The 15,624-nt window shown below is 40.4% G+C and overlaps 1 protein-coding gene across 1 annotated transcript in view; it reads left to right on the top strand.

Annotated features, from left to right (window-relative positions):
• Positions 1–13,745, top strand: part of BTBD7 (BTB domain containing 7) — a 101,350-nt gene extending 87,605 nt beyond the window's left edge. The window contains exons 9-11 of the mRNA XM_060756420.2: positions 604–782; positions 4,939–5,367; positions 8,372–13,745. Of these exons, the coding sequence (XP_060612403.2) occupies positions 604–782; positions 4,939–5,367; positions 8,372–9,187 (1,424 nt within the window). The 3' untranslated portion in view covers positions 9,188–13,745. The remainder of the gene's footprint in view (positions 1–603; positions 783–4,938; positions 5,368–8,371) is intronic.
• The last annotated feature ends 1,879 nt before the right edge of the window (positions 13,746–15,624 follow it).

Here is a 15,624-nt window from a genome sequence, read left to right as displayed (position 1 = left end):
TGAGATATTCTCTATTTGGGAGGGGGTGGAGGGTAGATTTGTTTCTAGCTCAAAACAGTTAGTCAAACTTGATCACTTTTTAAACAGTTTGTAACTTTTTTGTGTAATTGTAACATGTTGCCATTGTGAAATGTACCGCTTTGACATTGGCTTCATCATTTTGAAACACTGTAGATTGTGTGTGAGACCATATGTTGACAGCAAATTTCAACTTTTTTCCCAAGTTGGGGGAAAGGGGGAGTTTAAATTCTAGAAGCAAAACCCAAACCAAACTAAACAAAATTCTGTATCTGCTTTGGCATGTTAATAAATGCAGACACTTTGAGAATTGAGTTTCTGTGTTAGCACTTTTTCCATTTCCCAAGGACCAGTGGTTCATGATTGCCCGAACCACTGGCAGTCATTCTGTCCTTGAAAGTCTTTGCAACACTCCCTCATTCAAGTTCATTGGAATGATTGCACTTCTTCACATGTTCTTTTGCACAGAGCTGTTGCATCCATAGCTAACGTTCTTTAACAATATTCATTCAGTGTCATCGGAAAGCACATTCCAACAATGTAGAATAAGATTTTGATTTGGATTGTTTTGTTTTCCCCCTTCAGTTCCTTGTCTGTCTGTTGTTAAGGAGATGGTAAAAAGACTGCAGGAACTTCGTCACACTGAGCAGGTGCAAAGAGCATATGCTCTGAATTGTGGAGAAGGGGCCACTGTCAGTTATGAGATTCAGATCCGTGTCTTGAGAGAATTTGGACTTTTGGACTCTGCTGCTGAACTCTTGCAGGTATGACATCTTAACTTGGCTGACCTTTTTTTTTAATGGAACCTGTAACTATGTACCCATGTGGTAATGAATTCCTTATGGGAACCAACATGTAATCAGCTTCTTCTCATCATGGCAACTTTCATCTTAATGTAAAAAAAAAAAAAAAAAACAGAGGATATTCTGTATGAAAGATGCAGAAGGTTTGTTCCAGTGCTCCTTTAGGAGAGAAGATCGATGCTGGATGTCTCAAGTGAATTACCCAAAAATGTACAGCTAAAGAAATAATAAATACTGGTAATAAAGATATATTACCAATGATAATAATTTTAAAGCTTTTTGATCCAAGCCCCATGGCATTTTAAGAATCCTAGTTTATGGTTCTACAGCAGGGGTCCCCAAAGTACGGCCCGGGGGCCGGATCCGGCCCGCTGGGGGCATTTATCCGGCCCCTGGCAGGGGTGGCTGAACCAATAGCAGCCTGGCTGCTGCTCCTATCCCGCTCAGGGGCTGGGAAGGAAGAGGGAGGCGGAGGCGCGGACACTATGAGTGCTGGGTCTGAATGGAGGGAGCGAGAAAGCAGGCAAGCAGATCAGGGCCTTCCTGCCCCCCTTCCAGCCCCCGCATGCTCCATCTCCGCCTGTAGAGCTCCAGGGTGTATAAGGTGTGGGGCACCATGGCTGGGGCTGCAAGGTTGGCAGGCAGCGGGAGGCACGTCTGTCTCTTTTCTCCACGCTCCTAGCCAGCCACTCTCCTCTTGCTGCTCCTGTTGCCCCCGGACAGGAGACGGAGATGGAGCATCTGGGGGCTGGGGGCAGAAAGGCCCCGATCTGCTTGCCTGCCTGCCTGCCTGCCTTCCATCCTTCCTTCCCTCCTTTTGCCTTTCTTTCCCCTTTCCTTCCTTCCTTATACCCTTCTTTCCTTCCATCCTTCCTTCTTTCTGCCTTGATCCCTTCCCTTCCTTCCCCTTTCCTAGCTTTTCCATTTCTTCCTTCTTCCCTTCGGCACTTGGCCGCTCCCTCCCTCCATTCAGATTCAGCTCCGCCTCCTCATCCTCGCCCTCCGCAGCAGCAGCAGGGCCAAGGGGCCACACCAAGGCCAGTATTCCATTTGCAGCATATCAGGTTTTTGTGCCAAATTTGGCAAAGACCCATCATTGTTTGAGTTCACAGTGCTCTCTGGATGTAGATAAACCACAACTCCAAAACTCAAGTCCAATGCCCTTCAGTTTACTTCAGGAGACTGTTGTTGTTGTTGTTATTGCTCCTGCAGTAATTCTATCTTCCTGCCTGGCAGAAGGAGGAAGGGGCTGGACTAGATGACCTTTGGGGGTCCCTTCCAATTGTATGAGTCTAATAATAATAATAATAATAATAATAATAATAATAATAATATACTAATGCTATCTTCCTGCCTGGCAGAAAGAAGGGGCTGGACTAAGTGACCTTTGGGGGTCCCTTCCAACTGAGTTTAATAATAATAATAATAATAATAATAATAATAATAATAATAATAATAATAATGTCTCTTCCCCCCCCCCTCCATTATGTTCTGTTGGTCGTGGGAGTTCTGTATGCCAAGTTTGGTTCAGATCCATTTTGGAGGAGCTCAGAATGCTCTTTGATGGCTGGTGAACTATAAATCCTCAGAACTGCAATTCCCAAATGTCAGGGTCTCTTTTCCCTATTCAGCTTTGAATGTGTTTTGATAGCTTTCCATTGAATGTTTAAAGCAGGCATGGACCAGCTTGGGCCCTCCTTGTGTTTTGGATTTCAGCTCCCACTACTGGCTGTTAGGAATTGTGGGAGTTGAAATCCAAAACACGAGGGCCCAAGCTGGCCCATGCCTGCTTTAAAGAATAGTAATAATGTTTAATTCTATTGAAATGTTTCATATATTTGTAGATTTAAAATTGTAATGAAATGTAAGCTGTTTTGGCCCCTTCCACATAGCTGTATAAAATCCACACTTAACTGGCTTACATGGACTCTGATAATGCAGTTCAAAGCAGATATTGTGGATTATCTGCCTTGATATTCTGGGTTATATGTCTGTTTAGAAGGGCCCTTTCAGACAGGCCCTATATCCCAGGATCTGATCCTAGGTTTTCTGTTTATCCCAGATTATCTGTCAGTGCAGACTCATATAATCCAGTTTAAAGCAGAAAACCTGGGATCAGATCCTGGGATATAGGGCGTCTGGAAGGGCCCACAGTCTCCTTGTGGAGACAAAAAGTGGTATATAAATAAACGTAATATTAAATTGTAGAACAGAAATCTGTTCCTGGTTTGAAAGTGTTATTTTCTGTTTAATTGTGCGGCCCTTACTTTGAAAGTAGTAGTTCTCATCCAGAAACTGTGTGGCTGCCACAAACTATTGGCCAAAACGTTTGGCCAATAGGCTGATCAGTAAACATATTCATGGGTTCCTGCTGTTATAGTAAACCTGTTACCCATGCTACGACATGCTTGAAATCAAATTTTCATTTATTTGTAATTAGAAATAAATGTTTCACAATATATAAAACAAATGTTTCACAATATTCCCGTGTAAACTATAGTCCGGCCCTCCAACAGTCTGAGGGACAGTGAACTGGCCCCCTGTTCAAAAAGTTTGAGGACCCCTGCTCTACAGTGTTGTTCCAGTTTGTTTTCTTAGTCCTGCCAAACAACAACTAAAAGTGTGCTTCTGGATGAAAAAAGTAGAAATATTAATTTACAATATTTTTACGTTCTATACAAGGAAAACATCACTTAAAAATATCAAAAATCCAAGTAAGACTTGTGAAGTATTTTTCTTCATTCCAAAGAGAGAGACACCCAGTGGTAGTCATTGAGATAAAGATTTTTATAGAAAGGTTTGTTTTAAAGTGGAGCAGAAACACAAGAATAAAATCTGTTTTTTATTCTTGCAAGCACTTTGACATGATTTCAAATTATTTTAACTGACATTTTACATATTTTGGCTTGCAAAATTACTGTACTGTAAAACTGCCTCCTCCATGTATTGTTAATGCTAGGAATTCAGCAGTATTAGTAGAAGTGTTAACTACTCTTTCAAATTAAACAAAGTTCATAAACACAGGTTGTAAAATTCTAGATAATACTCAGGCAGCAGTGGTTTATGTGAAGTATGTGTATCTATTTGTGTTTAAAGGTATTTTTAAATGGCTTTTAACTTGTTTTAAAAATAGAAGTCTGGTAATATATGTAATTGTGTTTAACTTTTATATTGATAGTTCTAAATTGTTACAAATCTTGAACTGTGTGCTGGGAGAAAGGTAAAAAGAAATTTTCTGGGACCTTCTGCACTGCAGAAAATCAATCTCTGGTTCCCTACACATTTGCTGCCCAAACAGTCAGCCAACCTCACCTTTTTGGCAAGAAAGTAGCCACATTCCCACCTGTACTGATTTACAATCAGCGCGGGGGGGGGGGGGGGGGACCAGCTCCCTGTCCTCTCTTCCCTCTTTTTTGCCTTTGAAAGTGTAAAAAGTGGTACTCTACCAAACCTGGAGGCATTTCCTTGCTTTTTGATGCCTTTAAAGAACAAATGAAGCTGACCTCCTGGTGGCGCAATGGGTTAAACTGCTAAGCTGCTGAACTTGCTGACCGAAAGGTCGGTGGTTCGAATCCAGGAAGCGGGTTAGGCCCAGCTTCTACCAGTCTAGCAGTTCGAAAGCATGCAAATGTGAGTAGATCAATAGGTACCGCTTCCTCAAGAAGGCAACAGCGCTCCATGCAGTCATGCCAGCCACATGACCTTGGAGGCATTTACAAACAACGGCTTAGAAATGGATTTGAGCACCACTCAAAGTCAGACACAACTAGACTTAATATCAGGGGAAATCTTTACTTTTTCCCCCTCTCAGAAGCTCCCTTGCATCATTTTCAGGCAGTACAGTGTAAGTAGAAACCTCTAGGCTCAGCAAGGCACATATTTTTAAATTTTTAAAGGGTAAAAAAGAGATAAGGGAGGAAAGAATATCCCCGCCATCCCTCTTCTGTGGACTGTTTGAGTGGCTGTATGAACAACCCCTGGCATCTCCCCCTGGGATCAAAAATGGTGATTTCGCGGGAAGTTTCCACCCTCCTTCCACACCTGCAAAGATCCAGACCTTACTGAAAAGTGTAGATGGGGCTTCTCATTTCTTCTGTATGTTACTTTTCTGTTGCAGAATCCTCACAAGTTCTTTCCAGATGAGCACTTTGGGGATGAAAGCCCACTTCTGACCCTGAGACAGTCTGGACGATGTCGAGTGAACAGTACACCCACTGCAGAAACCATGTTTACAGAGCTAGATTCTTTTGTGGCCTTCCATCCCCCTTTACCTCCTCCTCCACCTCCTTATCATCCACCAGCAACTCCAATCCACAACCAGTTTAAAGTCGGATGGAAGCCAAGGGGACAAAGCCAGCACCCTTCCCGCTCCTTCTCTTACCCTTGTAACCATTCCTTGTTTCACACCAGGACAGCCCCGAAAGCTCCCCCACCCATCTATTTATCGAGTGTCAAAGCCACACCTCCTGATTGCACTAACACAGCGGGAATGGGAAGGCAAACAGTTGCGGCAGCAGCAGCTGTGATGGCTGCTGAAAAGCAAGTGGTAAGTCTGGCTAATATACCTCTTACATACTCTTTGGACACCAAGAGCGAGTTGATGGGGTCTGGGAGAAAGGAACAAGATTTAGCACTTATAAAGGTTATTTCAAATTCAGCCATATCAGATCTTCAGTCTCATAACAAGGCAACTAAGGACACACCAAACCATCTAGCTCTGGGTTGTTTCGTGGTGGCTGTGTGCCAGCTCCAAGACATATTACAGCATAAAGTAGAGCCGCAAACAATTGCCTCATATGCTGGGTACTCAAAGCCAGCTGAGTTATATTAGCAGAGACAATCTTGTTAGCACTTCTCACCATCACTGACAGTGAACATCTAATAACAACAAATTAGATCAGCAGTGATTTGCCACCCTTTCCTGACACCCAAAAACTGCTGCCTGTGATGCCTGCCACACTCTTCCTATTTGTAGGGCCAACCCTTTTTACATATGAGGAATATGTAGTTTCCCTCTTTCCTTGTCAATTGGGGGAAAAATTAGCAAATCTTCCTTTCTGCTCCATTGTGAATTACCTTAGTTCTTGAATGGGTTTAACTCAGGCACTTGTCAGGAAGTACCATGGCCTTAGAGTTAAGCAAATATTTGCATAGTAAGTACAAGTGCAAATCTGCCCTCGGGTTAAATGGAAAGGAAAGAGACACCAGCATACCAGCAAAATGAGCTCTTTTCCTTCTCCTTCAAATCCCTTCAGAGTTAAATATATCAAGGAAAGGAACATATGGTAGAATAGGGAGAATGGATTTAGTATAGGTTTAGTTTTGTTATTGTTCTTCTAACTCTGTTCCCCAAGCTCTTAAAACTGCAATTAGGAGGGCATTCGAAGCTTTGTCTTATAAACTTGCTTTTACATTGGTTTCTGTTAATAATTCATGGCAGAGTGCTTAAGAGAAAATTCATATCTTAATCTTTCAAGACAAAGATGTAATTGTTTATGTGCAGATGAGAGGTTTTTTGCTGTAACTTTTCAAGCAGGGGGAAATACTGACTTGGCCCCAGTTATGTAAAACATGTTTCAGACAGAAATAAAGCTTGACCTGGAACAAATTAAGATGGGTTTGGCTGCTGAAATATTCACCAGATAAATTTGGTAACATTTGGGTGAATGTCCTGATGTAAATATCCTGATGTAAACTTGAACACTGAAACTATGCCGGTTAGCAATTCCTTTTCCACAACAGGAAAGAAACCTCAAATTCAGTTCCCTTCCATTATTTATAAAATTCCCTCCTCTTCTAATTATTCTTTGGAAAGCACTGTTCATTTTCTACTTCTCAATCCATATTGTTTGCTTGTCTGACTAACAGGAAAAGTATTTTGTTGAACAAAGACACATAAACAGTGTCTTCGTGACTGTGGGTAACTAGATAGAAACCCAGCTGCTATTAACTCATTTGAGAAAGGAAATGGTCTGCTATTACATGTTTAGGGAGTCTTCTTTTACTGGAAGCCCTGTAACTGATGGCTTTCATTTACAAAACACCGATATTCTGAGGTTTTGCATGAATGGAAAATATTGGGTTCTTCCACAAATCTGTAGGCTTACATCTTGTTTCACTTGAGCTAGTCTAAACTTTTTGAGTTCTGGAGTATTTGGGGCAAGTGGGAATCATGTGGTTTCTAATACCAAGGATTCTTTAAGCACCTTGTCATACATTTATGTCCCTTTTTCTGTCTAATGGCCCCATTCAGATGCAAAGTATGTTAAATTAACAGACAAATGTGTGTCTGCTTACTAATTCCCAACTAGAGCAGATCCAATAAATCAAGGAGACTTGTCAGCACTTCTGTAAAATCTATTGATTGTCATGACTGGTCTAGTTGGGAATAACAGTTGTAATTTTGCCCACAGTCTTCAGGCTTGTTGGTTTTATTTTAAACTATTGAGTAGTCCAAATCTGAAATATTGGTTTGGGATGCTGATTTCTGTAATTCACTCTGAAATAAGGACCAGTTAAACATCCCTTATCTAAAATGCTTATGACCAGAAATGTTTGGATTTTATTTTTTTAATCATTTGCATATACATAGTGATATACTTTAGTCTAAACATTAAATTTACTTATGTTTCATATAAACTTTATACCCATATCCTGAAGATAATTTCATATACAATATGTTTAATAATTTTGTGCATAAAGCGATCAGAAAGCACAGGCATCACTATCTTCAACCCTTGTGGAAAATGTTGAATTTTGGAGCATTTTAGGTGGCTAGATAAGGGATACTCAACCATACTAGTATTGTACTACTAGTGGAATTTTAGCCATTTACCTTTCCTCAGCATTCAACTGCTGTTGAATTCAGAGTAGTTGTTAAACTCGGTGTGTCCCTTCTCTGAGACAAGCCAATTGGGATAGATCAGAAGTCCTCAAACTTTAAGCAAGGGGCCAATTCATGGTCCCTCAAACTATTGGAGGAGCCAGAATATACTTTGAAAGAAACATGAACCAATTCCTATGCACACTGGACATACCTTATTTGTAGTGCAAAAAAGTATGAAAAAAACAATACAATATTTAAAATGAAGCAAAATTTAACCAAGATAAACATACCAGTATTTCAGTGGGAAGTAAGGGCCTGCTTTTGGCTGATGAGATAGTCGAGCTAATTAGGATTGTTGCTGTTGTGTGCCTTCAAGTTGTTTCAGACTTTGGGCAACACTCAGTTTACAGTTTAAGGTGGGGGGCAGTTAAATGACTTTGGCGGGCTGCATCCGGCCTGGGGGCCTTAGTTTGGGGACCTCTGGTGTAGATGGAAAGAATAAGGGCACTTAAATCTATTTAATGGTTTTTCCAAATATTGTTTAAACTGTATTTTTGTTCTAATCTTGGCTACCTTGATTCCTACATTGGGACAAAGGTAGGAAGACAGTCCATTTATTTATAATCTGTACTAAGTGTGAACCTTTGGGGAGGGGAGACCTGGCGCCTCTGGCTCAGAACATGAAAAAACATGAAATAGATCTGAGTTCTTTTTTCTTTTCCAGAGTACCCCGCCTGTGCTCAATGAGCTGGTTCCAGATATTGCCATGGGTGTGTCGACAATGTCTCTCAAGGACCGGAGGCTGCCAGAGCTTACTGTTGACACCGAACTGAGCCAGCCTGTTCTAGAGGTTGGGTCGGGAGCACCCCAACACATTTCCTGCGTGCAGACAAGGCACATACACAGTTCCCGGAAAAAACATTCAGTTGAGCAAAAGCTGGATACCAGAGAGAATCAGCAGGAGTATCCTGACTTCTATGATTTCTCCAGTGCTGCGTGCAGACCTTCCACTCCTGCCCTTAGCAGGCACACTCAATCACCTTCTCAAGGCATCTATTACGGCCCGGATTTGTATAGCCACAACAAAGTATCACCCAACGGCTTGAAGGCAACCCACTTATCTAACCACATCTCTCCAAAAAAGGTAGAGGAATCTCGGAGAGAGTATGCACTTTCTCAAGAAGGGCATCCACACAGACAAAAGAATGAACCAATACACCTTGATGTCTTAGAGCAACCTCCCCAGCGGTTGGACTTGGCATTGGCTGCCCAGGAGAACACGGGGAACATCCCCGTTCATGCAAGAGGGCGAACAAAAATAGAAAGTGACCTAACCTATGGGCTCACCTCTGGCCGGCCTCCTCTGCCAGCATACAGTTCAGAGATTCATGAAGAGCAATTGAGCCGGCGATTGGCAGACATTCAGCCCCTGGAGCATGAAGCACAGAGAAACGCAGATCTGGAAAGAGAAGAGGCAGCGAGCAGAGGCAGGAGGTCTCCAAGCAAACCTGACTTCCTGTATAAGAAATCTGCCCTCTGAAAACCACCTCCACTTCTTCTCCGTGCCTATAGAGTTGTGAAATATCCATTTTTGCAATCTTTGGCCTGACATTTGTTGGCCAAAATCGTTTAAATGCCAGCCGCTCCATTCTTTTCTTTACATTTTTGTATATACATGGCTTCGTTAGAGATGGCATGCTACCAGTTTATTTGGAATGCTGCTTCAGGGTTTGTGTTCTGAACAGATTTTGTTAAGCCTCTTTTTGAAAAGATATTTTAACTGGCACCTTTACAAATAATAATAATAATAAATACAAGGTAGCCTTTTGCATCTGTACATTCAACTTTAGTTTTTGGGATTCGTATGTTTAAACTTTTACTGTCATATTTTAAAGGACTGTATGTTCATACTCTTCTTTGTGGCTTTTTTTAAGGAAAAGAAATATTTCACCTCCTGTTTTCCTGTGTGCATTGGATGGCACACACAAGATGTATTTTCTTACATAAGATGGTGACAATGTCTGTCTTTATTTTTGAATGACTATAGGAATTCCAAAGAACAGCACATCTCAGTAACTGCTGTGGTTAGGTCTGAAACCTTCCTGGTCTACCACTAGTGCAAGAATCCAACCTAGCTTATATATCTTCTGTTTACCAAGTCCATGACAGCTAGTCTTCTTGTTGATGTAGCAAATACTCAGTAACATTTAGGGCTGGGATTTTCTTTGGGAGAGAGGAGAACTTCTTCCTTGAGGCTCTGGAGTCCTTCCCCTTTGGATCCTCTGAGAAGCACTTTCCTCCTTCATCCCACTTGTTCGTACCCATCTATCAGTGACTGGTATTGTAAACACTCTCATCAAGCTTTCCTTTTTTAAAAAAACATGAAGGAATGATGAGGTTTCATACCAAGTGCAGGAGGGAGAGAGGGATGCTTCTGCTAACGCTGCCTCTTAACATCTGAGATGGGTGTTAATACCTTGCAGAAAACTCTGCCTCTCCAAAAAGCTCTGAGGGGAATGCTTTACTGCCTTCTTTCTTCTGCCTCTAACTATGAGACCAAGGGCTTCAAGTCTTGGTGATACTGCTGAGCGCCTGACACTATAAGAGCTCTAGCTCTGTGAATGGAAATCTCAGATTGAAGCGTAACAGCTATAGCTTCCATAGCTGTAAGTGATATAGCACTTAGTTTCATTATCCCAACCTCTTGAGTGTATTTGGGGTTTTCTTTTTGTCAGTGAAGATTAAAAGGCGAGGTTAGGAACACAAATGTAGGGACGCAGGGCTGATAATTAAGGCATGTTTAGCCGTGCCTGTTGCCACTAACGTATGGCCACTTCAGCAATCAGCATTTGCATTATCACATATTTTTGTGGCAAGTGCTGGAAAGGTTTGAGTACCACTGTGTGGTCACTTGTATCAAAGGCCTAACTTGATATGGTGGTCAGATCTAAAATATAGCTCTTCCATCACCTGAACACCTCAGTCAGGATATTATCTAACATATCTGACTCCGTTTTTAGATACTTGACACTGTTGACATGTAAAATTTGTTTCAATCTTTAGTCACAGTTTTGTTCTTTCTTGCTTTTAAGCACCAACTTTTGTTCTTGTCACCTATAACCTTCAGGGGGAAAACACTGTTAAAACAAGTTCTGGAGCTGCGGGTGTTCACATATATCTATGTGAGAGGAAAGATGATATCACAAGTTTTACACCACATTGAATTTGCTACACTTCTCATGAAGTGCAAAGCCTTTCATCCTATGCCTTTTAAAATATGTTCTGTGGATAGTTGAAATTAGTGATATGATTCCTGTAGAGGGTTAAACAGTACCAATTGTCAAATGTCTCATTTTTATTGACTTGCTGGCAGGGAACACAGGGTACCACTTATATCTGTCCAACAAATTAGTGCTTCATCAAATCCACTTCAGAGTCTTTTAAATCTGCTCTTTAATATATGGCTTCCAGGAACAATGGGACCAGAATATCTTTTGGCCACCAGTAAATGTGGGAACCAGCTATGCCATCTTGTCCAGTGATTTTTTTTATTTATCTCATGGACCATAATCCAGTCTTGTATTTATATTAGAACTTGTTTGTTCCCAGAAAAATAAGTGATATCTGCTTGCTTTTGCAATTCCCCATCTGCTTGAAAAACCTGTATCAGGAGGCTGGCAAATTCTCTGGGTCAGGTTTTTGACTGCTGCAACAGGAATGGGAAGATGAGAATCCCACTTCCATCAGCACAAGAGCACACTGTTGGATTAAGCCATGGTATGGAAGTTAGTATAATTCCTTGCTAATGGCTTTTTCCTTAGAGAGTTTAGAATAGGACCGTTGCTGATGTGATATTTTCCATAAACTTAGTATCCCCAAACAAGAATCCACTGAGAAATCTATAATCGCCATGTCAGATGTTTTACTGTTATCCTCTCTCAAAATAGAGCTAGTATGCTTCCAAAAATTGATAGTGAAGCGTAACATTCTCTTCTCCAACTTGGCCCCCTCCCAGATTGTCATAGTAAACTTCTCATTGTGCCCAGCTGTGCTGTTTGGGATGGTGAAATTGTTCTTGAAAGCACCAGGTTGAGTGAAACTGGGATATAGAGATGGCTAAAGTAACCCATCAGGTTTTAATTTGTGGTTGTTTCTATGGAATAGCTTGCTCAAAAGTATTGGCATGTATTTTTCCTTCCTGGTATACAATTGCAATTTAAGTAGGCCATCATCCTAGAACATTGGAGTTTTCTAAATGAGAACAAATCTTGGTAAAAGATTTTTAGGGGGGTTAAAGACAACTGGGGCACTTAACATTAAATTGTTTGCAAAAATTGCTGGAGAGAATGGAAGTAGCATTAATTTTGACTTTATGTTTTATCAAATCTGTTTTCACACATATCCCTATACATTCTTTCCCTTCTTACACCTTGATCCTTTTTCCTAGCAGCCATATGTCAGGTAAATCAGTGGTACCTTTGCAGAACCTCTGGGTAGCCCTTTTATTGACGATCTGTACAAGATGCCCTCCTGTATTCCTCTTGTGCTTCCTTAAGAGAGGGCATCTTTTCTGTGTTGATATTTGTATGTGTTTGTAAACGGCATATGCACGGGTGGCCCATTAAAACCCAGCTTACGTGTCCATGAGTCAGAGGAATGCAGATATTTTGTCAAGGGGTTAATTTGGCCTGAGAACAAATTGATCAAACGTGATTTGTGCCATAATTGAAATTATTTTTACATTCTGCTGGACAGATGGTTTACTCAGAGCTTCAATTACTCAGTCCTTTTGTCCTCCAAAAAAAAGCAGGCCTTGTTAAGCAACAAGTCCCAACTGTTCAGTGTTGTAATCAATATCTGTGTCGTGCTTAGTGTCTTCAAAGCACAGTACCGTCTCTGCAGCTTTTAAGAAATAGTCATCATTTGATTGCATGAAGCACTTTTGAATAAATTATTGAAAATTCCAAGTACAGTAACCATACAGCCATGGCTTTGAAAGAGAAACAATTGCTTACTGAACAATTGGTATAGGATGAAACCTGAAAATGAGAATCTCGGCTACTTTAGCTGCCACCAGTAGAGATTTTTGTCCAGAACTGGTTGGTGAGATGCATCCTGCAGAGAGAAAGGTATGTGTTCTCTTCTTTGGTTGGGATCCAGAGGACTGTATGCACACAGTATGTTTCCATGCATATAGGTTTTATTTTTTACCACAAAAGGAGTAAAGGGTAGAGGGGAGAGCTTTTCAGGATTTGGGATAACTTTTGACCTGAGAGGAAGGTTGAAACACCACTGTGCAGACATTGCACTTTGGATCCTAGCCATTGTTTACAAACTGATCTTTTAAACGAATACTGTGAGTTGTTTCTTGAGTTATCCATACTGTCCTGTGAGGTTGCAATAACTGCCTCTAACTGTCTATACGTTTTCTTATTTTGATCTCTGTCATTAGTAGGGTTTTTTCAGCCTTTAACAAGAGAGAATGAAACCTGGCCCTTGTTTGGAAATATCACAATTTTTCATCTATCACGTAATTTATTTTGAAACGGGCTGCAGATAGCACTATTATTCATTTTACTCCCAACGACTGACTGTTTATATGGTGGAGGGTTGTATGTGGAATGTTGGGAGAAGCGGCAGGTAAAAAAAAAGAAAACATTTGGTATTTCTATACTTGTATGTGTTTCTGGAAGGTGTTACGTGTCCATGATGTTAATGTCGTCCTTGTGCTGTTACTGGTATAAAGTCAAGTGCCTTCAATGCTAAAGGCTCAGAAATAATTCTTAAACCAACTTCATGTCCTATGCAAGTGTTTTTTCTACAACCTGCATAACCAGTACTTTGTAAAACTTGTTTACGCTTCAATTGTACATATTGGTTTTTTAAGAAAATATAGTATTTTTATTTAGGTACCTCTAGAATTGAATTCTAGTCTTGTGTGATGCATTGTAAAACAATACATTTCTCTTTTGAGTACCATTACAGTTGTAAAAAGGTTTTCACTGGTTCTATTTTTCTACTGTTGCTGAGAAGCATGTTAACACTGACTTTATCCTACATATAGTTGGTATTTCAAATAAATGGCTTGTCTAGAAAAATGTGTGTGTCAAATTTCTTTCATTTGTTCACAAGGCACAACAGCAGTGTTATACAGATAATTATCTGTATGAAGCTAAATTGCTTTTTCTAAGCTAAAATAGATCTTCATAACTTCATAATGGCAAAATTCATTCACATTCTCATTTTTATGTGCTACTTTTTAGAAGTACTGATCTATTAGTTAATAAAATACAAAATTCATGATGGGCACTATCTTTGTTAGGGTTAAAATGATGGAGGAGGAAAAAGACCAGAAACCTGCAATTCTTAATACAGGGTGAGGCAGCATAACTTTCTTTTTTCAAAACTTAATAAAACCCATTGTATGAATCAGAAGCTTTTTATATATAATGTAGGCGCATACCTAAAGTTTTGTTTTACGTAGTTTTGAAGATCAAATTAGGTAGGTGACGTCCCCTATTCTCCATACACTGAGTAAACCGATTTCTGGCGTTTGTCATGACTCTTGCCAGCATAGCAGGCGTTATGTTGGGAATTTCTTCCTGGATGTTGGTCTTCAAATCTTGTAGGGTCCTTGGACGGTTCACATAAACACAGGATTTCAAAAAAAAAAAAAAAAACCCATAGAAAAAAATCACAAGGGGCCAAATCTGGAGAGCGGGCCGGCCACTCCAAATCTGCTCAGAAAGTAGGCCTCAACGGCAAAAGCACGCTCCTCACTGTTCCAACGCATGATGGCGACTGAACTGTGTCAGGACAAATCTTTATACTCCCGCCTCTCGAACGAGACCACTAGCGTCCGCTACGTCTTCAACCAACAGTGGTGCGCATTTTTAAAAAAGGAAGTTATGCTGCCTCAACCTGTATTATAAACCTGGAGGGAGGTTTGTGTGATCGTAGGTTTAAAACTGATTTCATGTTATTGTAGTGTTCACATGAACAAGTGTGTAGTAAAAGTTAATTGAACCACAACTCTACTGGCCACATTGTCTTTGGGATTACCATGTGAAAAATAATTACATGTACCTAAGTATGACAATAGTATAATCTAAACCCCTATACACAAAAGGAATAGCCAAGTATCTAACTCCTGGCATGTGCTATTGCAGTCAGAAAGATATTAAAATGATAAACCAAAAAACAAATTGTCCCTCTGCTAGAGCAAATCTGGAATTCTTCTATATACTCGTTCCCCTAATTGTCTATAGTTCTTCCTGGAATGTAAGTTCGCTTCATTTGCTCCGAAGCAAACTGTCATACTGTATCAGCAATGCAATTGTCCACTTTATTGTCCTCGCACATTATTGTGACTGAGCTATGTCTGTGTTTTCATTGATTCCTTATTGAATATAGAAGTTTTTCATTTTGCATAGATAAGTGGCAGCAGAAATTTATCACAATGCGAATTACCAAATTACCAATTGGGAATGCAATTAACATATACTCAACTTGTACTGTAAACAAAGCAGACACATTAAAAGCATCATGATTAAATGCAAGTAGCAATTGAAGGGAATTCAACATTTTCCTACTGAGGCTTCTCTGTGATGTAGACACCCCTTGAATGCTGCCATCCTCACATCAGCTAAAGCCATGTCAAAATGACACAAGTGCACTAGCTGTTAACATCTGTGCCAAATGTACAATTAACTTTTAAATACTTGAATTGTGAGGCATCACTCCAAAGGAGTCCACTTAACCTAAAGCAGTCTCTTAATCTGATATAGATCAGATGGGCTTTTTTCTCAATGTGCCTGAAGCCAGAACCATTTGTCCCCACTGACTAAAACTACTACTTTTTTGGAAAGTATTTTTTTTCCTGGAAATTTGCTATGGGCAGGCAGCCAATAGCTCAGAGAAACACAGGCTTGTTTTGGAGTGTTTTGAAAGATATGTCTTCCTAAACCTTCTCTCCAG

This window comes from Anolis sagrei, chromosome 1, assembly GCF_037176765.1.
Source record: "Anolis sagrei isolate rAnoSag1 chromosome 1, rAnoSag1.mat, whole genome shotgun sequence".
Classification (NCBI taxonomy): Eukaryota; Metazoa; Chordata; class Lepidosauria; order Squamata; family Dactyloidae; genus Anolis; species Anolis sagrei.
The sequence above is the reverse complement of the archived record's forward strand: the minus strand, read 5'-3'. Positions and strand labels throughout refer to the sequence as shown.